This window comes from Gouania willdenowi, chromosome 20 (genome assembly GCF_900634775.1).
Source record: "Gouania willdenowi chromosome 20, fGouWil2.1, whole genome shotgun sequence".
NCBI classification, from domain to species: domain Eukaryota; kingdom Metazoa; phylum Chordata; class Actinopteri; order Blenniiformes; family Gobiesocidae; genus Gouania; species Gouania willdenowi.
In genome coordinates, this window is record NC_041063.1 from 26,100,414 (window position 1) to 26,125,130 (window position 24,717).

The 24,717-nt window shown below is 35.2% G+C and overlaps 1 protein-coding gene across 3 annotated transcripts in view; it reads right to left on the reverse strand.

Moving 5' to 3' along the window:
- The window catches only part of sema5a (sema domain, seven thrombospondin repeats (type 1 and type 1-like), transmembrane domain (TM) and short cytoplasmic domain, (semaphorin) 5A), a 233,000-nt gene that overhangs the window by 23,906 nt on the left and 184,377 nt on the right, over window positions 1-24,717 (reverse strand). For all 3 annotated transcript variants that reach the window (XR_003672528.1, XM_028434683.1, XM_028434682.1), the window contains one exon: window positions 10,117-10,342. Coding sequence is in view for 2 of the 3 variants with exons in the window: in XM_028434683.1 (XP_028290484.1) it covers window positions 10,117-10,342 (226 nt within the window). In the remaining variant the exon portion in view is untranslated. The remainder of the gene's footprint in view (window positions 1-10,116; window positions 10,343-24,717) is intronic.

Consider the following 24,717-nt stretch of genomic DNA (forward strand, 5'->3'; position numbering starts at 1 on the left):
ATTGGACCCCAAGCTATTTTAGTTGTGTACAACTTTGTGTGTGACCCATGTGTGCTCTCTAGGAAAAGGTTTACTTCCAATGACTTTTTGGAACAGCGCTTTCACAGTGAGAGTGACAGAGTAGAAAAAAACCCCAAATATGTTACAAAAAAGGTGATGAAAATAAGTAAATGAATAACTTTTTGACAGGATGGGGGGCGGGGGGGGGGCACCTACATCAATCAACGTGGTTCATCCTTTGACAGTCATGAATATGCACCAACTAACTCTAAAACTAAAAGTTTGGCCTGATGATGGTGCTACAGGAAAGGTCAAAGGTCGTATCATCACCACAACTAACAGGGTTCATACTCTAGGGGTCATTAATGTTGTCAGTGACACAAAGACTTGGTCAACAATTTTCTGAAAATCATTTTCTGGAGGCAAATATCGCCGGGGTCAGATTGACTCTAAAAGTAAAATGAGTTAGTTCTTTCTTTCTATTATTTTTTCCCTCTCTTTTCTTATATATATATATATATATATATATATATTGTAATTTCCCCCACAATACCGCAATACAATGATTATAATTATAATATCACATGCACACACACTTACTGTATAATAATGTATACGATTTGTAAATACTGTCTATGTTAACCTGTCTGTAATTGTCTCTGTTTTTGTGTTGTATGTGGTAAAAATAAATAAATACAAAAAAATGAAAAGTGTTATAAATATGTATAATTTCAGGATAATATGAGTTAACTCTCCTAATATCCTCAAATCCTGACAAGTTATACACAGCTAAAACAGCTTGGGGTCAAACTGACCCCCAGAGGAACACTAATGCGTGCAGTATGTGTTCAGCACGTTGAAAAAACATCATCATGATACATTTATGCTTAATCATTTATACCTATCAAATTAGGAAAAGTTGTGAAATATATAGCAAAAAACAAGATAATTATTATTTCTTGAATGATAAACATTGAATGGGGTCAATTCTATTATCAAGGATAGTAGAAGGGTTAAGTGTTTTTCTGAGTACTAATTAAAGGTTTTTTCTTCATCTCCAGCTGATAGATAGATAGATATTTTATTAACACCAAGGAAATTAAAATGCTTTATTATTTTCTCGTTATATTTATCATGATTAACCTTCTCTTTCTTTTCTTTCCATTCCTATTCTTTGCTCTCACCATTTTATCATGGCGTTCTCCCCCCCTGCTTTGTATTCTCCAGGAGAACGAGACGTGTTTACCGAGCACAGATCCTCGACCTCTTCATAACTCCCGCCGACCTTGGCACCACCGCTGGCTCACCTCGCCATCACGCTGGTGTGAGCGCTGACAGGCTCATCAAGGGGATCCGGGGCCCTCACTCGTTATCCATTCTGAGCAGGCAGTGCCACGGATAGCCCCGTATGCCACCATGACCTGTGGTCTTTATCGAGACCTCTTCAACTGGACTCGTAATGAAGCCACTTGTTCTCATAACAAAAGCTTTAACACCATTTAAACACACTCTTGTAGAGACGTAGACGTGCACTACTCAGGGAGTGTGTTGAACTGCTTTGACGGATGATGCATATTGTCGATGTTAAGGACCCACAGGGACCGCCCCCGTCTCTAAAACAAAGAGCGAGGCGCCATAGCTTTCAAACTGGTTGCGAATGAATTTATTGATTTGCACAGGAGTCCAACGCAGCTACAGAGAACTGCTCCACGCGCTCCTGATGAGACGGACTGAGCCAGATTGAGCCGAAGCTACGAAGGACACGATGCAACATAATAGGCTTCACAGCCATGAAACTAGGGCAAGTCCACAAAAATAGTAATTCAAGAAGTGGGAAGGAATATAATGCCCAGCATAATACGCAAAATAACTCCCCAAACACACAAATCAACAGCAAAATGCACAAAGTAGACAAATAAGTTCCCCAAAAATACACAAAATGACAACAAAGACAGACACAGCAACCTTTTAAACTAACAAGATGACTACAAAAACATGCAGAAACATCAACACATTACAGAATATCTCCAAAGACACACAAACTGTCAACAAAAGTACACAAAATGACAAGAAAACACAGAAAACAACTACAAAAATACACAAAGTGACTCCAAAAACACACAAATCGACAACATAAATGCACAAAGTACACAAAAAAATTACAAAAATACACAAAATGACAACAAAGACGGACACAACAACCACTTAAACAAAAGTACACAAAATGACAGAAAAATCCAGAAAACTACAAAAATACAGAAAATTACCAACAAAAACCACAAATCGACAGTAAAATGCACAAAACAAAAAAAAAAAAATCCACAAAACTCCCAATCACAGAAATCTACACACAAAATCCACAAAGTACACAAAAAAATCCCAAAACTACACAAACTGACCCATAAAACAACAAAATGACAACAAAGACAGACACAGCAACCACTTAAACAAAATTACTACAAAAACATCAACACATTACAGAATAGCTCCAAAGAAATCTGACAACAAAAAAAGCAGAAAATGACAGAAAAATGAACAAAATTCCAACAAGAACTCAAAAAAAAATAACAAACCACACATAATGAGTAAAAACTGACAAAACCACAAAGTCAAAATGCTGTTTCCCCCTGTATTAATGCTCACATAGGTCATTATTCTGAATGCTGACATGAATGTTGATAAGTGGCCTTTGCTGGGATTGTGTTGCCCATCCCTGAACTAGAGCATTAAAAAAAGCTCCTTCCTTCCTCTCTTTGCTCATCACAGCCAAGCTGACGGGAAATAAAAAACCAAGTAAACAAACTGAACCAGGATGGGAAAAACATATAGAATAAAAAGGATATACGAGTCCCACGATCCAGCTTGTTTACAATGTTTCACTGCAAATATATATATATATATCCTTTCCTCACAACTCAGAGCTCAGATGTCTGATAATCAAAAACTAGGGATGTTTTCAACCGTTTGGTTTCCACTCCCTTGGAAATAGCATCAAGTACACACAACAAAACACAAGTCAAGAGAGAATTTTGCTAATCCAGCGTAAAACACAGGAGATAGAGCAGAAAAAAGATGACTTGTTCCTTTCTGTAATGACAGAAAATCAATCATGTGCTGATACAGATCTGTCCCAAAGCTACACAATGCATCTTAGGAGAGCCTTCTAAACATGAGCTGAGGTGCTGTAGTAGCAGCTGTTAGCGACGGAGCATAAAACAAAGAACGGTGACTTTGAGATGAGCCGAAAAGAGAGAAAACAGCTCATTTTAGCCACAAAGGAAACACTGGAACTGTCACTTCCTTCTTCCTGTTCCTGAGTCTCATTTACTCCCAATTACTCCGCTTCCTAAATCCGTTGCTTATTAGTCAAGTGGCTTCCCTGTGGAATAACAAACTTTATTTTTAATGTATCTGCACAGACGGTTTCCTCCTAAAAAAGAGTTTATTAGGGTTTCTGCTCATGTACTTTGGTAAACTATATATGAGAGAATGTTTAGGTGCTGTCCTGAGGTGTACTAGGAGTTCTCTAAGGCAGAAACATCTCATAAAAAGCTCATTTAAAACATTTTCAGTGACAGAGACTGTGTTACAGCAACAAAAATCTCACTCAAAAGTATTTACCCTACAAATGTTAGCATGGATTACAGTTTTTAACTATTTGAAATCAGTAACTAAACCAAAAAACAAAACAAAACAATTTTTTCCACAAAAAGCAAATGTAAGTTACTTTTTGAATAAAATGCAACTTAGTCAAAATTTTGTCATCAGAACTAAGGATTCAAGGGTTTTTATTTGTCATTTTGTGCACGACGTGCATAATATTTACATAGCAAAATAACAAGTTCTCCATGAAGTAAAGTAACATAATAATAGTATAAAACAAATAAAATGGAAAAACACCAGTAATATGAATAGAATAGGTACAAAAATAACACAAAATAATATAGCTGCAAGCCTAATATTTTTTTTATTTTGTCAATCTAGCATGAATAAACACTGGTGACGGCACTCATTGTGTTAAAATCCAGATATTACTATTTAAATTTGCTATTGGCTGAGAATGGTGGTTTGTGGTGTTTTAGTGGATTATTACATCATGAACCACCACTGTTGGCTCCGCCCCTTCTATAGAAACTCAACTTTGTCTCAATCTGTTGTGAGTAGTTTGAGATTAAGAGAATCGTGAATAGAGAGGAATAGTGAGCATTGAGTAGCTAGTTAGCATAGCATACCTTGTTTTTTCTGAAGATGATGTAGTAGAGAATGGGCGTGTCTTAACAGCTCCAGGAGCCCCGCCCATAATCAACGTGGTTTTTTTGAATTTCCAGCCAAAAACCTCAGGGTTTAGTTACATTATGTCACATATTTTCTGTTTTTAGGCTAAATCTCACCATTTTCCTCAATATCCTTTAGATATTTTTTTTTATAGTGCACAGTTTCCTAAATGATAATAATTTAAAACACTTGATGTGCCATTGGATACTTGACACTCATTTTAACTCAAGCTCCATATTTACCTTGAGTTTTTCTTATTTTTATATTTATGCTGCACTATTTACATTCCAATATCCACGATGCTATATTGTTTTTCTGGTGGGTTTATTTATTTTTTTGATGGAGCTTGTTTCCTATTACCGAAAAATCATTTCAACTCCTGAGACCGCGTGTCCTTGAATGCACCATCAAGGAGAGTCTGGGGAAGGGGCGCCTGCTGCTCTGGGGGTACCTTAGCCAGATAAATCAGGCTTTTGTTTGTTTACGTGATTAAAAACGCCTTCTGTAGCCGTTCTCACATCAGTGCAAGTTGATTTTTGAGCTTGAACGTAACGTAACCCCTCGTTGGAAAGTTAAACAAAGATATTAAATTTAAGGTGGAAATTTACAACAGCGGAGTAACTCATTTTGTTCTCGACCTTGTGTGTAAAATTGGTTTGAGACCTTTTCATGGAAAAATCTATTGGAGCTTTGGTACAGCAGATATTTAGGTGAACACTGGCATAAAAACAGTAAACAGTAAAAGAAACTGGAACAAAAGAGTTCTGATAATTTTTTTAACAGTTGATTGACTATGGACCCTTTATAAATTAGATATTTTATATAATGGGTCAATGACGTGACATGCACTTACTTTGAATTTAAAAAATAAGCCATTATTTATCTGTAATTTATTCTGTTATTTCAAGTGTCAAAATATCAGATTCAAAAACATCTTAAAAATGACTGTAAATCAAATGTATTGAATAGATTTAGATTTCTTGAGTGTTTTGTTGAAAAAGTAAGATTGCTTTTCTGGTTTTTGTTGTTTCTCTATTTCTGTTTTGGTTTTAAGTCAGTAATTTGATATTTTAATTTGGTTTTGAAACGGAATAATTAAAAAATGAACAGTACATTGATCAACGTCCCTTAGATTGTTTGTCAGAGTTCTGGTTTACCATCAATGTCAGAAGTGGTGAGTCTGTAGTTGAATGCCTGACACAGATGGTTGATTGGTCACATGATGGACAGCCCTCGCAAAGCATGATTACTGTAAGTGTAAATGGCAAGTGTGAAATAGAAATCCATAAACTGATAGTTTTGGGGTTCAAGAGATTTTTTCTTATTATTACTACTTCAAATAGTAAATGGTGGTTAAAAACTGATGTTGAAATGAGCATCTGTGTCAATGTAATCACTGTTATTATTGTCTTTGTTTGCTGTTTTAAATGTATGTACGGTCTGGTGGACTGTAAAACTGAATTCCTCTTTGGGATAAATAAAGTTGTCTAAATCTAAATCTACGCTGACTTTTTGTGAATTCTCATTGTTATTCATTTGTGTGTTTTTGTGGTTGTTTGTATTTTTGGGGTCATTTCGTGTATTATTTTTGTTTGTCATGTTGTATATTTTTCAGTCGTTCGGTGTATTTTGGGTTTTTGAGGAAATTCTTGCATTTTTCTTTTCATTTTGTATAGTTTCTTATAATTTTTGTGTGTTTTTGGAGTCAATTTGTTTGTTTTTTGCTTATTTCGTACATTTTTTTTGTTTTTTACTATTCTGTGTATTTTGTTGTTATTTCGTGTACTTTTTGTATGCTTGGAGAACTACTTTGGGGGCTGCACAAAATTAGAAAAAAGGGCCGTATTTGGCTCCAGGGCTGCCTGTATTAAAAGGTCACTTTTTGTTGCTCGTTGCAAGTGATCAAACCTTAATTCCTGTCATTATCCGCGCATTAAATTTGTTAATGAGAAAACAACACCTCCACATGTTGACTCAAGCTCTGCAACTGTTTGACACAATTTTCATCGAGTATGTTTTTCTGTAAACTATATATATATATTATTATTAATATATTTTATATTGTCTGTTGTCCTAGTATTTAATTATCTTAGATAGAGTCCACCAGTTCATCATATCATGAAGACTTTTAATTAACACCTGATAAGATGCATTAATATTCAGAACTGCAGATTTCATTATGAAATCTCTTTCGTGTGTGTGTGTGTGTGTGTGTGTCCTGAAACAGAAAAGCAACCTGTTCAGGGTTTACTACTCAAGTGGTTCTAGTTGATGGAGAAAAGACGTATTTAAACATTTAAAAGCATTGTCACATATTTTACATATTTTCTGACTTTTTAGCTTAGTGATTCTGAAATTTCCACCCCCTGTAGGCCTGGTAATGTGGTAAAAACTCACCATTTTAAACAAGCTTTATCTCCAACATGTCAAGAACATAAATCCAAAATTTCAAGAGCAAATTATGAACACTCTAGGAAGAGATCACTTTTAAAAATGGTCTGGTTTGGCCAAAAATATAGAAAAAGTGCCAAATTTGTCCCGCAACATTATAAATTGCAGATTGTTGGTTTTAGGTTATGGGTCCAAATCACATTTTCGCTAGTCACAGTCCACTGCATATACCTACCAAATGCCATCCAGCTAAATTAAACAAGTGGAAAGTTACAAATGCTAACAAGTCCAGGACGAAACTCATGCACACATTTGAAAACTAATAGAGCTGACAGTGAATTAGGAACTAAATGCTACAGAAATCGGTTTTTCAAGATGAGCATCATAAATAACCATTACTTGTTTAAAATGACAGATCAACATTTAAATTTGGGCAAATGATTCAATATTTGGCTTTTCACTCAAGCATGTCGGATATGATAAGGAGGAAAAATGGTTTCAACAATTACAGGAAAAATGATTGGGTATCCATGACTGAAGAGGTCTTTAGAATGATTAGACATCCAAGATAATGAACTCATCGCGATCATTAAGTCATTATCGCTAATATGTAACAAATCAGCTACGTATAGAAGGGCTCATTGGAAATGCTTGGATGAATTATATTGTTAGAATTTATCCCTCATGAAAAAAGGGCGTAATAATGACAGATGGACATGTTAATGAAATGTGATAACGAGACATTAAGAAGTAGAAAAACACGACTGAAAAAGCAAAAATCTTAGTATTTTCAGTATTGATGGGGATCGGCGCCTCTTATCTGCATGTCACAGATGACACTTGAAGGGATGTGTGGATCTAATACCCCCAGGATATGATCCAGAGTAGGAAATGTCGGAGTATGACGACGGCTACAAAGCTGGCAACAACAAACACAGTGACATTCTGCCCAAACTAGAAGGGATAAAAGAGATCTTCCCAGTGTGTGTTTTTTTTTTTTAAAAAGGACTTTCATCAATGTGACAGTGAGACAGCAATAGAAAGAAATTGTCTTGGAAAGTTTAAATGAACAAATAAGAAAAAGGACAAAGCTGACAGTTGTGTAGGAGGAGAATAAATTCACATGAAAGCGAAGCTTTTTTAGAAATCTGTCCCGTACCAAAGGATTAGTTAAATGTCCATAAAAACCATAAAAACATGCTGCTTTGGTCAATTTAGAGACATAAATTAGTCTGGAGCGTGTTTTCAGACAGAAAAAACAACATTCTTCATCCAACCCCTTAGCTCTAAGCTAGTTATGCTAACTGTTGCTTTGTCAAGTCGTCAACTAAAATCTTACATTTATTGTGAAGCCAAAACAGGGCTTGGATAATCAAAGCCAGGAATATTTCATAATTAAAATTAGATTCTATACATGTATCTTTATTTTTCTTTGAACCCATTTTATTTCTGATTAAAACAAGGATTTACATCTTTAAGATGACTATATACTATGTGTGAAAATTACAATTTAAAATATGTTTTACAGTGTTACAGTTTAAATTGCTCATGTTTTCTACAAATTCAGTCTAGCCTCAAACATCCAAGACAATTTAGGCGACGCAGCAGTTGTTGCTCTTTCTGTCAGTGATATTCCCATTAAAGTAGAGATTTTGCAGCTCAGGGAGTCACACCAACATCTACCCTTGTCTTCCATCCCTGAAACTCACACACTGACATGTGGCTGAAAGAATTTGATGATGTTGTCACGTTAACTCCTAAACGGTGCAATTAGCAGGAAACTGACGTCAGGCTGATGGTGACAGCTTCTAATGAAACACTTTGTGTCTGATACTTCCTCCCGCTAATCGGCAACACCACGGCGCTATTAAAGTTCAAGTCTTTGTTCTCTCCGACGTGTGGCTGTCACTCCGTTTTTTAAAATGCCTGCAGCTACATTTGTCTGTGCTTGTCACTGCTCATTTAGAGAAAATAAAATAAAACAACATGAGGAACATTTGAGCAGCGACTTCAAAGTGCCAAGGCGTCAACATAGCAGCAAAGTAACTATGTCTGTGTTTAATAGGAGATTTGAAAGAGACGCCTGCTGGTCGTGTACTTTACAGCAAACCTCAGTAGTCATCATAGCGTGTGGCAGCGACAGACCACCCAGGGATTCAAACTCCAGAAAGTGACGTGGAGCCACCACAGATGCAGCACAGTAAACAAACATTAAGTGTGATGTGTCGTTACTGTGGTGCCTTCCTGCCTGTCTCTATTCTGTAATACGAATACTTCCACTACTAAACTTCTCAATTAGCAGAGCCACTTTGTACAAACATTTACAGCTTTTAAATCACTGAGGGTGTGGCTGGAAGTAGGGGGGTGGATAGCATTGGACACGTGTCAAACACAAGACCCGCGGGCCAAATCTGGCCCTTCACAGCATTCGATTCGGCCCACAGGAGGAAGTGAAAACGACAGAGAAAGCATCAATCATTGTGTAAATTACTAAATAATACCTTTATATAATATAATATAATAGAAAACACTAAAGGGTTAAAATAATCTGACTTTTTTTTCACCACTTCCTGAGAATCGAACAGCTGGCCTGTCATGGAGCTAAAAAAAATGTATATATACTTTGATTTATTTGTATTCATTATTAGGACCCGAGCACAACGGTGCGTAGGACTCAACGTGAGCCACGTCCGTCTCCTTTTTTTTGCGTGTGTCAATAATTATTACAGTGCTGTTATTTTTTAATATGCTGCTTTTTGCCGTTCTAATTACCCCTCTGGGATTAATAAAGTTTTTCTGATTCTGATATTTGACTTGTAAATTGTTGGAATTTTTCCAAAGTCCTGAAGTTTTTCTCAAATTATTCCACAAAATTTTGCCTAAACAAATAAAAATTGGTCAAAAAATAAAAGAAGAATTGAGGAACAGAAGAAGAACCAACCTAAAGTATCAAAAGTTTGGGACCAATATCTGTGACATTAAGACTAACAGTAATATGTTAGAATCAAAGCAGTACAGGTACATTATATTCAGAATTATGTTTTGTCGAGTGAATTTGGGAAAACCGTTATCTGTAAACTTTTCACCACTAGGGGCAATGCCCCCCCCCGCGCAAACTCCATGAATGGTGTGTAAGAAAGCCGTAAAGTGAACTTTGTGAAGCCGTTTGGGAGAGCGGGGGTGAACGATAGCGTGGGGAATGGATGCTAAAGATTAGCTTTAAACTGCTTAACGGCTTTGAGGATTGGAAGTTCATTAACACCACGGAAGAGCTTTGATCCAGAGATAAAGTCGATAAACACAAGATTGTTCAACTTTTGTGAGGACGGAGTGAAAGTTTAGTGAGAGAGAGAGAGAGAGAGGAGGAAGGACACGAGGTGAGGAGGAGTGTAATTAAACAGAAATAGATGCAGATAACAGACCATCTGTTTCCTGCCTCCAGCTACTCACTGTCTGTGGAGCAGCCCGTAGACCCGTCGCTGGAGCAGTAGCGCATCTCGATCCTCTGTCGACCCACTTCCATCAGGCTCGGCTCCGGGATCCGGGCTTTGCACGTGTAGCGAAAACGCTGCTCGTAATGTCCGCCGTTGTCAGAGATGTTGACGGGCGTCCAGGGGGTCCAGGGGGTCGTCTTCTTCACCTCGGGACACGGCAGGGTGTTGCACGACTGGTACTCCTGCAGGAACCATCACAGACAGTTTCATTATATTAGACCCTGAGGTTCTTTCTCACAGGAAACAAGTAATAATGACATTTTTAAGCCAATGATTGGCAGGAAAAGCTCAGAAAGATGTTAAGGAAGTCTCAGAAGAAACACAGATTAAAGAGCTTAATGTACAAACAGAATAAACACTTTCTTTATTCTCCAAATGCTTTTCATTCTTTAAGTTTTTTTGTTCCAGCGTTACCTTGTTTTACATTGTGACGGGGTCACCAGATGTCTTCAAGAAACTAAGTATATTCTCTGAACAATTTGAGCCAATTTTTGCTTATTTTAACACCAAAGTTGCCATATTTTAACCTATTTTCATCACTTTCTTTACCATATTTCTGCTACTTCATCAAATTTTAATGTCTTTCCTGCACATTTTCAGCACTTATAAATCATTTTTACCACTTTTTCACCCAATATTATTTATGTCGACCCATTATTGTCACTTTTAATCTCTTTTCACCATATTTCATGCAATTTTTTTTTGCCATTTTAACCACATTCACAATTTGTCATGCCAAATATTTACTACTTTTTAAATTACATTACCCCAATCCCCACCCCTGCCCCCATTTCTGCCACTTTTAAGCAAATATTGACACTTTGAAAACATTTTTATGATCAGTGTGTGATCACATGATCAGTTGTTTTCTGTGATAAATTGACTAAATAACACCATGTTTAACCCTTTACTACTTTTAAAATGTTCAAACCACAGGAACTTCTTTTTTTAACGTTTCCTTCCTTTATTCTCACTGCTCAGTAACAGATGATGTCACTTCCTGTTGGTCTCAGCATTGGTTTCTATTGGCTTCTCATTCATCGTAAAAGCTGCAGCGCATGCGCCGTCACGTCTCTAATCATTGAATCTGTGATCGATCTCAGGGGTCTTTTGAAGACCTGCCCTTAATCTAAACACTGTCAGCTGATTGGCTGAGCTGGAGAGCTCCAAGGTGAGAAGAGTTTGATTGAATGGGAAAAGGGGGCGTGGTCATGGACGGCTTGGCTAAACAGATTTAAACCGTAGGCCTGGTTCTACTGAGAACACTGATGAAATACCTTCCAGGAGTCACATCATCTAGAAATGCAGCCCAGCCCAGTTTGCTGCAGCTGTGCCAGCGTGTACGACAACATTCCCATTAGGGCCGTATGTCGAACACGGCAAGACACAAACACGCCGAGTAGAAAAGGTCATTGATCAGGTTTAATTTATAACCAAGGTCAAAAGGGACGGAAAGAAAGAAGCCATGGATGCCAGAGAGAAGATATAGAACAGGAAAAAAATGTAATGTGTATTTGATATGAGGGCCACATTATCAATAATTAGTTTTGTTTTGTCAGATTTGAGTCATTGTGTGTGTTTATGGAGTCATTGTGTGTGTTTATTGTTTTTTTTGTGCTCTTGTAATTTTATGTATTCTTCTGTCATTTTGTGTAATTTTGGTGACAGTTGGTGTGTCTTTAGAACTATTATGTACAGTGTTTTGACACTTTTGACAGTAACTAGTACTGTAACGCAATATTTTTCAAAAGAAATAATGCCGTTACCGTTACTATATGGTGTGTTTTTGTCCATTACTTTGCTAACTGCAGTGTACTTCCTGTTTACAGTAGCGCTACATATTTTTGCGGGACGCCGTGCCAAACACGGTAAAACAGAAGAAGAAGAAACATCGTCAGTGTGTTTCTGTTTACATCACGTGCGCCAATCATGGCGAGTCAATGCGAGAGCAGGACGAGCTTCTCAGAGTGGAAATACGCGTATTATTTTTGTCTCCAAAAGATGCATCAGTGAAGCTAAGCTAAAGCTGCGGCTGTATTGTAACGGACTGTGACTGTTATCCAGGGACAGGTCAGCCAAACTATTGCACGGTATGTTGTAAATATGCAGCCTGTCGCTACTGCTGAGTCACTGCTAACAGCAGCTCATTAGCCTGATATGTTTAGCATTGTGTAGCTGAGAAAAATGCTGTGAATTAGTTTTTCCACATTTATTTTCAGAAGCATTTTCAACAGCAGAATGTGCACCTGGAATATGCACAGCTTACTTTACATTACTGTGCTAAGGCTGAAAAAATACTGTTTTAATTTTGGAGCAGCTGTTTTGTGCTTTATATGCACATCATTTATGGTTGTTTTATAGCAGGTGATCAACAGTGGATTATTATATTATTACAGCACTAATATGAAGCTGTATGGACACAAATGACCCAAAATAAATAATACATTCTTTAATTCTAAGTAACTCAAAAGTTACTTTTTCCAGTAACGCATTACTTTTTGGTGTAAGAAATCAAAATAGTAACTGAGTTACTTTGTGAATGAAGTAACTAGTAACAGTAACTAGTTACTTTTTTTCAGTAACTAGCACAACACTGTTTATGTAATGTGTTGTTTTGTGTGTTTTTGTTTAAGTATAGTAGTTGTCTGTCTTTGTTGTCGTGTATTGTTTTATGAGTCATTTTGTACGGTGGCTGAGAAGTGCAAAACAATTTACAAATATCACACATATTTACAATTTTGAAAACAATATAACTTACTCAGAAATTACAAATTGCAAAACACTTTTACAAATGTTGAAACAGATTTACATTGGGTGCATTGTGTTTTTGTCTACTTATTGCATTTTTTTGCCAATTTGTGTGTTTAGGGAGTTATTTTGTGCTTTGGGGGCCGCAAAAATAACACAGAGGGCCACACAAATTGGCAGCAAAATGCACAAAGTACACAAAAACACAAAATATTCCCACAATATGGTGTTCATATTTGTTCATTTGTTTTATACCTTTTATAAATGTGTTGCGGTCATTTGTAAAAGTGTTTTGCTATTTGTATTATTGTTTTTGATAATTATGTATATTTGTTTTCAAAATTGTAAACTTCTAAGCCACAGTAATTTTGTGTATTTTTGGAATTCTTTGTGTGTTTTTGTGTACTTTGTGCATTTTGCTTCCGATTTGTGTGTTTGTGCGTTGGGGGCCGTAAACATTTAAACTGAGGGCCACATTTTTGAACAAAACACTTATGCAAATGCCACAACAAATTTACAATTTTGAAAACAAATATGTATAATTATCAAAAACAAAATAAAAATGGCAAAACACATTTAAAAACGGTCAAAACAAATGAACAAATATGAAAACACTTTTACATTAATAATGCACCATTGTAAATCTATTTCAACATTTGTAAAAGTGTTTTGGTATTTGTAATTAAATTAAAAAATATATAATTATTGATATTTGTTTTCAAAAAAGTAAATTTGTTGTAGTATTTGAAAAAGTGTGTTTAACTTCTCAGCCAAAGGTAACTCTGTGTAGTTTTTTGTGTACTTTGTGCATTTTGCTGCTGATTTGCGTGTTTTGGGAGTTAATTTGTGCTTCGGGGCCACAAAAAATGAGACTGAGGACCACATGTGGTCCCCGGGCCACCAGTTGCCCATGTCTGATATAGAAGCAGAGAAAGTAGAGCATCTGCAGCAGGCGACGTTGGGCAGTAAACCTGAGACATAAAAAAGCATCTGAAGTTCTAACGGTATGATATGAGACGCTTTTCTGAGAGCCATCAGTTTATTTTTATTTATTTTTTACCTTCTCCCTCGGCCAATTTAGACCAACCATTCCACTAGTTCATGGCGTTTTATTTGATGATATGTTCCACAAAGATAATACAGTCGGTAATAGGCAGTCCGGGGCTCTTTCTGGTGCACAGCCATGAAAGAATAAATAGTTCAAGGAGCTATACATCTAAAGTAAATGACATAATAGAGGAGAAGGTGAGGTGCCATTTTCTTCAGTACGTGTTTACTTAGGCTGAATGAGACTTGAGTGACTGCCAGACCTTGACAAAATAAGATAAGAGCTCCTCACTGCTCATCTGTCAGGCTGACGCAGGGGGAGGCGACAGGTCAGCGCAGAAGGAAAAACTCAATACATTATACAGTACGCAGGGCTTTTTTTCACCTTCACATTGCATCCATCTGTGTCTTTATACTTCCTTTATCCTGTTTTTCACACTGAGATATTTCCTTTTCATATATGCTTTACAGACGTGTAAAGAGTATTAATATATCTATTCAAGTAGAAATACTGTTACTTGATTTAAATTGTACTCAAGTACAAGTAAAAAGTAGCTCAATTAAATAGTAAAAGTTACTAAAATCTACCACAATTGGAACTTAATTTATTTTTCACAAAAGTATCTGTATAAAATAAAAGGTTTGTCAAAATGTGCAATTCTTTTTTTTTTTTTGTAATAAAATGACACCAATGAATTAAATTCAAAATAAAATAAATTCTCAGGCTCTAAGTATAAATTTATGAACTCTAAAACTGAGAAAATAACCTCCATTTAATTCTGTTTTGGTGTCGTTAATTACGTTTAATCTGATTAATATGATGTGATGCATTTGATTGTTGTCTGGTTATTTCATTTTTTTGTAGTCTCACAATGTCCGTTATTAATTTTAAAACAAAAAATAATTACTTATTTTATTGATTATATTTATTTGATTTACTATTTATTTTCACAATGTCCATTGATCATTTTGAATTGTTTTCAAATTTTTCTTATTTTATTATTTACAATAATTTATTATTATTTTTACAATGTCCATTGATCATTTAAAAATAAATAAATAAAAAAAAATATATATATATATATATATATATATATATATATATATATATTATCTGCTGACACTTTTATTTAAAGCAAAAACATATGTGAGAAAATAATGTTTAAGTGCTTTGTTTTCTGTTACAATTTAATGTTTTTTTTTTTTTTTTCACCTGAGACCCTCTCACCTGTTCAATGATAAAATCAACAAACTCATCAACCCAGAAATAAAACAACTTTAGTGGAACTCAACTGCTTCATTTCACGAGTGGAATCCAGTTCAGAAAACTCCAGTAGACACAGAAAAACCCTTTAAGCGGAGTTTGATTCAATAGCTTGACAATTTAATTATATTTTATTTAATTTTTTATTTTATTTATTTAATTTTTTTTAATTTATTTTATTTTGTTTATTATTTTATTTATTTAATTTTTTTTAATTTATTTTATTTTGTTTATTATTTTATTTATTTTATTTACAACTTATTTATTTTCACAATGTTCGTTGATCATTTTAAAACAAAAAAAGAATAATTTACTGAGTAACGGTTGAGTTTAGAAATGTGACAAAATCCTTTAATTATTTTCAAACATAATTGAGCACAAGTAAAATTACTGATTTAGAAATAAACTAAAAGAAAGATCATTTACAGTAACGTGAGTACTTTTGATCCATTTCTACTGTTTTTATCTGTCGTCCTCCCCCTCCCCTCTGCTTGTGCTCCCTCGGGGGCCAAGGTTAAAAACACAGGGAGGATTTAGATTCCGTCGGGGCCACTTGATGAATGAGGGTGTCACCTTCCACCGCACACCTTGCCGCTCTCCATCAGGCTCAGTAATCATCTCTAGACATTAATATTTAATATCGTCACGCATCCCTGGACCAGCCCAGCCCTAGATTCTCTGATTATCAGCCAATAACCCACAGAAAAAAACAGAAAAATCAGAGTCATTGATGGACGGTGCTTACAGTGACAGTGTGTTTTGTTGTGTGAGTAGTAGTTGTTGATGGTGGGCATACACTGTAAATATTTAATGAAGCTTGTCTGCTGAGCCGTTCTCTGTCCTCTCTGTGGATTAGTGAGACGCACAGGGCTGAGGAGATAATTACTGGCTTTAAAAGATAAACTTCATTCAACTTCTGGGAAGGAATCCACACTACGGTGATCTGACAACGCTGAGTAAATAAAAAGCTTCCCACTGACGGAGCAGACTCTAAACCAGAGAGGGAAAATTAACAAGTGAAAGCGTTAAAAATAGAAATACACTGAATAATAAAAAATAAAAAAACAGACAAACAACAAAATACACGAAATAACACCAAAAACACACGCACTAAGAGATAAAAATGCACAAGAACACAATAAAATACACAAAAATAAGGGAGAAACAACTATAACACGCAAAAAAAAACACGCACAGAAATAATGATTCACATGATACCAACAACACACAAAAACAACAACAAAAACACTCAAAATAAGAGAAAAATATACTGAATAATAAAAAAAAACCAGATAAACAACAACAAAATGCACAAAATAACACCAAAAACACACAAACTAAGAGGGGAAAAATACTTAAGATTACCAACAACACACAAAAATGACTATAAAGACACACTAAATGAGAGAAAATACACAAGATCACTACTAAATACACAAAAATAACAGAGAAACATAGAAAACGACCAAACAACACCAAAAACATACACACTGAAAGAGAATCATTTAAATAATACCAAACACACAAAAATGACAACAAAAACACACAAAATGAGAGAAAAACATACTGAATAATAAAAAAGAACAACAAAATGACAACAAAATACACAAAATGACACCAAAAACACACACTAAGAGAGAAAAATACTAACTATGACCAGCAACACACACAAAAATACACAAGATCACTACAAAATACACAAAAATAACAGAGAAACGACCAAACGACATCAAAAACACACACACACTGAGATAATGATTCAAATAATACCAACAACACAAAAACAACAACAAAAACACTCAAAATAAGAGAAAAATATACTGGAAAATAAACAAAACAGACAAACAATAAAATACACAAAATAACACCAAAAACACACACACACACACACACACGCACACACACACACACACACACACTAAGAGAGAGAAATACAATTACCAGCAACAGACAAAACAACAACAAAGACATACACAAAAAAAGAGAAAACTACACAAAAATAACAGAAAAAAAAATACAAAATGACATCAAAAAAACAACCAAACGACACCAAAAACACACACACAGAATTATTTATATAATACCAACAACAACCAAAAACAACAACAAAAACACACAAAATGAGAGAAAAGTATTAACAAATATATTAGGTTTTTTTTCCTTTTTCCTCTTTTATTTCTTTAAATTGAATTTTATTTTCATAAAATTTATATTTGACAATGCAGTTGTTTAAGATTGTGTGTTGTTTTAATTTAAATAATAATAATAATACTGACACATTTTAAAATGTATTTTACTTCAGGCGACCCCACATGGGGTCCCAACCCCAAGGTTGAAAAACACTGGCTTATGTGGTTCACTGACACCCAGTGACGGAACGTTTACGTGCTATGTATATATTAGCGCAAATAAAATGTTTTTTTTTTCTTCGTTAAAAAGCACGATTTGGACATTTTTTTGTATCAATACGATAATCACGCTGTGTAATATCGCGATATATCGCAGAGTTAATTTTTCTTTCCACCCTTACTGTATATGGTAGACGTTGAGGTGCTAAAAGCATCGAGCCAGAATCACTTTAAAGTCTGTATTAAAAAAAACAAAACCAAACAAATAAAGATCCCCTGCTGCTAACAATATTATTGCACACATTAAAGGATGATGGACATTTAATTGTCATTTTACAACAATAAAAGTAACCTCATTATATTGGCTACGCAATGTTGCACAGCAATAAAAACGGGCCGTTCTACTTTTAGAGTCCAAACTTTACAATGTGCTTTGAATAATGCAACAAAGGGCTGTGACCATAAACATCGGTCCAAAGTCGTAACCCTGAAGCACACACACACACGCGCACACACACACACGCGCACAGACTAATAATAAGACCGAAACAATAAAACGTCTCCATATGCATACATCACCTAGTCCTAGTGGCTGCAGTAAAAGTGCAAAACCAGAGTGAATAAAAGATCACATTTCAACTGAAAAAACAACAACAAAGTGATCAAATCAAACCTCACATTAAAACATAACAGAATATCAGTTTATCAGGAAATCATCCAAAAAGTGAAAAAATGCAGGAACTTGTTTTCAATGTGACATCACTACCATGTGGTCCACGTAAGTGGATGTAATTAATGCCCAGGTTTTCACTCATATCTGATGCACCGACGGCTAAGCTACAATTAGCATCATTTGAGAATGTTGTGATTTTTATGCTGAGAAACATGTTTAACAAACATCTGCTCAGAGACAGAGACTCTAACAATTTACTGAGACAAAAACTCTGGCATTTTCTCTCCACATTTCTCTCATATAAACTACAAATCATATATATATACATATATATACAGTCATTCATTGATAGCAGTGAACAATTAAAGCACATGTAGCTCAACGTGTAGCTATAGCAATAAAAAAAAAAAACCTGAAAAAACGGAAACATTTTTAACCCTTTACACCAATGATATGCATCCATTTAAGTTGGTTGCAACACGCCAATAACCAAGAAAGAAAGAAAGAAGAACCCAATGAACCCATTTCTTTAGATACTTTGCAACTTCCTTTGTCCCATTTTTGGACACTTTTTCAGATTTTATCTTCCTTTTGCCAAAAATTATCTCTTTCGTCCTATTTTTTTAAGTTATTTTTTTACACTTTTATCCTTTCTTTAACGACTTTTTAGTTTTTTGTCACTTTTCATCTAATTAAGCAACTTTTCGCACAATATACCATATTTTTTGATTTTTTCCTTACATTTTGCTGCTTTTTGTTCCACATTTTTTGCCCTTTTTCACTATCGTTTGTCATAATTTGCTTATTTAAGTTACTTTTTAGCCATTATTCCACTTTATTTTACCATTTTCTAGCCACTCTTGACTGCTTTAGGTCCATTTTAGTCACTTTTTACTATTTTCTTGCCACTTTTGGATCATTTTTTAACACCTGTAACTAATTTTTGTCACTTTACTTGTTGACAGTCACAGACTTTATCACTATGGGCGTCCGATGCTGGCTGAGGGTGAGGTAGGAGAGCGTCTGATAGCATCTTCACTGCTGGTCAGCGTGGGTCAGGCTTTCTCTTCATATTTGAATTTTCTCCAGCTTAGCACTTAGCATTGAGATCTGTGTGTGTGTGTGTGTGTGTGTGTGTGTGTGTGTGTGTGTTTATATATGACACTGGGAGGGAAATTGAACAATTTGAGCCCATTTTAGCAAGTTTTTACCCTTTTTCTGCAGCTACACCCAAACTTTTTAACATTTTAACCTATTTATCACTTTTTTTTGCCATATTTTTGCTCCTTTTAATGAATTTTTGCTACATTACTCTAATTTCCTCCAGTTTTTCATCAAATTTTCGGCACATTTTTTCCACTTTCAAGATATTTTTGGCACTTTTAAACCCTTTCCACCTAATGTTTTATATGTTGACTCATTATTGTAACTTTTAACCTTTTATCACCATATTTTAACCATATTTACGTATTTGTCATGCCCATTATTTGCCAGTTAAACTATTTTTTTTAACTTTTTGAATTACATTCCTACAACCCCCCATTTTTGCCACTTTTAAGCCACTATTGACACTTTGAACCATTTTCAACACTTTTTCCAACTTTAATTTGCAACTTTTAAAATCCCTTATTCACCACCTTTTCCACCATTATTGTCACTTTTAACCTCTTTTCACTATAATTCATGCTTATTTTAGCCAATTTACCCACATTCACCATGTGTCTCGCCCATTATTTACCAATTTAAAATAATTAAATAATAATTCCTACTTTTTTCTGCTACTTTTAACCCAAAATTGACACTTTTAACCCATTTTATTTCTGATTAAAACAATGACTTACATATTTAAGATGACTATATACTATGGCGCAAATAATAATAGTAAACTTCCTGGATAACAGTGGATATTAGTCAGATAAATAAATAAATAAATGTGGTTATCACAGATTCATAGAACAATGGATCATCATTTCGCTGACTTTGTGAAGTGGATGTTCAAACGTGCCTTACTTCCCTGAGTGTGCGAGTGTTGTGTGTGTGTGTGTGTGTGTGTGGTACAAAGAAGCACAAAGGGGCCTTGTGATGTCACAGGAAACCGTGTCTCTCCTGCCTCCGACCATCATTACACTCATTATTCTTCCTTTTCAACTGGGAGAGGTGTGAGTGTGTGTAAACATCCAAAGGGTTAAATCTACACGGTGGTAATTGAGAGTGTGGTGTGAGAGGGACAAACCCTCCTCTGTGCCCACACCTTAATAGACTGTGTTGGATTCTGCAGAGGGAGACGGAGGCTCAGCAGCGTCTCTCTGACACATCAGTTCAATTAGTAGAACAGGGCAGAGCATGCTTTGTCAATCCCTACCCCACCCCCTACACCCCCCAACCCCTCCCTCTATGTCTGCTCACCCGTCTGACTCCATAATCAAGCCTGTTGTTGACCAGGAGTCAGACACACATGCACAAACAACACAAAATCACAACCAAACAAGCTCTACTTACATTTGTATTATTGATAGATAAGGAAAATGTCTGTGAGCAAGCAGAAATGTTTCTGTGTACCCCCTGACGTGTGTTGAAGAACCCCTAAGAATACACGTACCCCCAGTTGGGAACCACTGACCTAGACTACAAGTCAAACTCAAGGCCCGGGAAGAGAGAAAGTAGGAAATATCAATGAAAACATTAAAAATATGGGATTTTTTTGTTTACTTTTTAGTTAAACATGATAATCATACAAAATACTACCAGCAACTCACAAAACGACAACAAAAACACACAAAATAAGAGGAAAATGTACTGAATATTAAAAAGAACAGACAACAACAACAACAGAACACACAAAATGATACCAAAAACACACACACTAAGGGAGAAAAATATGATTACCAGCAACACACAAAACGACAACAAAGAGACACTAAATGAGAGGGAAAAAACACACAAGATCACTATAAAACACACAAAAATAACAAACACACAAAACGACAACAAAGAGACACTAAATGAGAGGGAAAAAACACACAAGATCACTATAAAACACACAAAAATAACAGAGAAACATACAAAACGACACCAAAAACATACCAGCAACACACAAAAACACACAAAATGACACCAACACTGTAAAAAATGACAAAAAAACACAAAATGATAAAAACTATAGAAATAAATCTATTCAGAAGGCACTAAATACTGTTTAATTCAATTAGTTATAAAATGAGATTCTTTAAAATGTGTGTTATCACTTATTTATTCCATTATTATGATCTATAGATGTTTTTCACAGAATTCTGAGTAAAATGTAGTAGTCCGATATAAAAGGGGTACAAGGATTCAAAAATAAGACAAAGGAGGTGTTAGAGCCAAAAAAAGTTTGAGAACCACTGGTGTAAATTACCAAATAATTCAGTTGTAAATTGTTGTTAAAAGAACTACAACATTTTTTTCAATTTTCTCAAATTATTCCACAAAATCTCCCCAAATTAATAAAAAAATTGGTCACAAAATAAATAAATCACAGGGTATTGAAGAATCTGTCACTTATTGCTTATATATTCTTTATTTTTTCCATACTTAGTCTACTTTATAACTGGAAAAGTGCAAACTACTGCACATTAATGTTCAAACCTGAGGTCTGCTTGTGATGGAACTGGTCCTTATTTGGTAAAATGAGTTTAACTAGACTTTATACCAGTGGTTCTTCAAAGGTTTAAAGGTGAACTTTAAAGCCCCACTTTTACCCATTGCCCCCCAAATAATCCAGACAAATAAAACATTTTCAAATGTTTTAAACTAACAGGTAAAAAAGTAACAATATGTTTCATAACGGCTTTTTTGATAATTGGATGTATCTGTATTATACTTGTATATGTATTATTTTTGTTGTTATTTTACCAATGTAATGTATATGCACAAGTATTTAATCCTCATTTAATTAACTGTCTTTCACTTAATTTTGTACCTTTTCTTTTCGTCGTTTAGTGTTTCTTCTTTTCATTTGTCAAATTCTCGAGCCTCTGTAAAAAAAAAATAATTTTCCCCTCGGGATGAATAAAGTACTTCCAATTCTGATAATAAATCAAAAAATAAACTAAACACCTGCATAAAAAACAAATGTACAAGTGTAGTCGTTAAAAATACATGAAATAACCAAACATTGTTTGCAATTTGTGCCAAAAAGCTTAAGAAAACAAAAAAGGAAATTAATTTTAAGTCGTCTATTGAAAGTTTGTTAATTATTCCGCTCCATGTGAAATACATGCCAACGTAAATTAGTATTTTTACACATTAGTTACAAGTTCCATTTTTTCCCCGTCACATTTCTAATGCAGTCTAATAATTTAATGCTCTTTTAATTTCTGCTACATTTTTAACATTCTCATTATTACTTTCTTCGTGTGTAAACGTTTTGTTAATAAAGGTTTTTAAAGTCATAGTGGCATGATATAACAAGTTAATTTTAATAGACAATAGAAAACCCAACAATAATTTTAAATAATTTAAATACTTTAATCCATTGGACCCTTAAGTCCATTTTGAGGAGGTTTTTCAACGTTTCCAAATAGTGAGATTTTCCTCCTGTTTGTCTCACCCCACTTGTCATATCTCCATTCCCCACCAGGGGGCGCGTCACACGCTTTGAGAAGCACTGCTTTCTACGCTACCACTTTGTGTCAGTTAATAATGCAGAATAAAATTGAATATTTATATTTTTACACTGTGGATCATCTGCTGACGATGTCCCAAATATCACAAAAGGTTTTACGAGTTCTTACATTGAATACTAGAATGTTAGAAATGTGTTGCTGGAGACAAATCATGCAGTAGCATGTGTGTTGACCCGCTCGGGTTGACAAAGAAAACATTTATTGTGCGACGTCGGCGGAGGCTCACTTTGTATTACAAACACTGATTTAATTCAATTCAACTTTATTTATATAGTGCAGATTACAATAAAGTCTTTTTCTCGTGATTGGAGCCAATAATAGAGCTGGTTCCCAGGAAAAACGCCTTTTAGGGCGTGAAAACACCCTAAAGGTGTTGGGAAGTCACTTTGGCAGAGTTTATGGAGCAAAGACAAGCAATCACATTAAAATGAAGTAAAAACACGTCTGTGTATTAATTTTTTTATTTTATACATAGCTTAGTGAGCATAGGGCTCTTTAGTGTGTCCGTGTTAATCGATTTAACTTGTTTGATTAATAAATGTTTAAATTTAACTATTTGTCTGTGGTTCATGTAGTAAAATTGCTTTGCTGTAGAAAAGTAGATAGTTTGACTTCATACCCTGAAGGACAAGGTAAAAATAACAATCCTGGATGGCACTACTACGGCAAATGTTAATGTAATATTATTAATAATTCACATTATCATTTTTAAACCCCTTGTCCTTCTACAATGTGTTCTTTCTTGAGATCAAAACAGTTTTTCAACCTTCAACATTTGTTTGTCAGTAAATTATCTTTGATTTATTGAGCTATGACACCTACTCTAGCAGCTTTCATAGACATTAAACTCTTACGTACACACTTTTGAACCCTGATAGAGTTTAGGCTACATGATCTGGGTGTGACTGAAAACCGACTTGGACTCGTCACAAAAGAGCAGATTGAGTTGCATCTGTGCTGGGTCACCTCAGGCTCAGCTCCAGTTTAACACACTTGGACACAAAGGAAACACAACGTGCAACAACAGGCTTTAACAGCGCTAGCACACTGATGAGGTAGTAGCGGTGGAAGCGATGAATGGCTGAATACGTGAAGGATGAAAACACCTCTAACCTGATGAGTTCAGCTCAGCCTTTTGGCAAAGACACACAGGGTGACATTAGGGCTGGGTGATGGAAATAATCAAGCATGTGGCAGCATTTTGTTCCCAGGGTGTGTGTGTGTGTGTGTGTGTGTGTGTGTGTGTGTGTGTAGACACTGTTTTAAATGGAGGTGTCCTTGACCAAAATGGCCATTACTTCCACTCCTCTGACTGTGGCTGTGGTGTGAGTGTCTGACACTAAAGTGGTACAAGCTAAGAAAGCTTTGCCTGAGGCACAGAAGGTAACTGAGCTGATTAGTGGAGCGTTAGGTAATGTTGCAGCCTCACAGCTAACGGCTGAAGGTCCACACTAAAACTGTGTGCAGCATGTGCCTCCTTAACTACAGGTGAAAGACAGTAATGGATTACAATTACTCACTTTACTGTAACTGAGATGATTTTATGGGTACATAATCCATGTACCCTTTGTTCTTTGGTGATTTTGTTTCAAAACCAAAGAAAAAAAATAGAAAAAAATGATTGTTTTTTGTTTTTTTTTGTTTTATTGATTTAAAACCAGAAACAGAAAAACAGAACCCCCCCCCCCCCCCCCCCCCCCCCAAAAAAAAAAAAAAATAAGCAGCATTTTTCTGTTTTAAAATTAAATCCGGTTCTGTTTGTGTGATATTTGGATTTTTATGGGGAAACTAGGACTAGAGCTTCATGTTT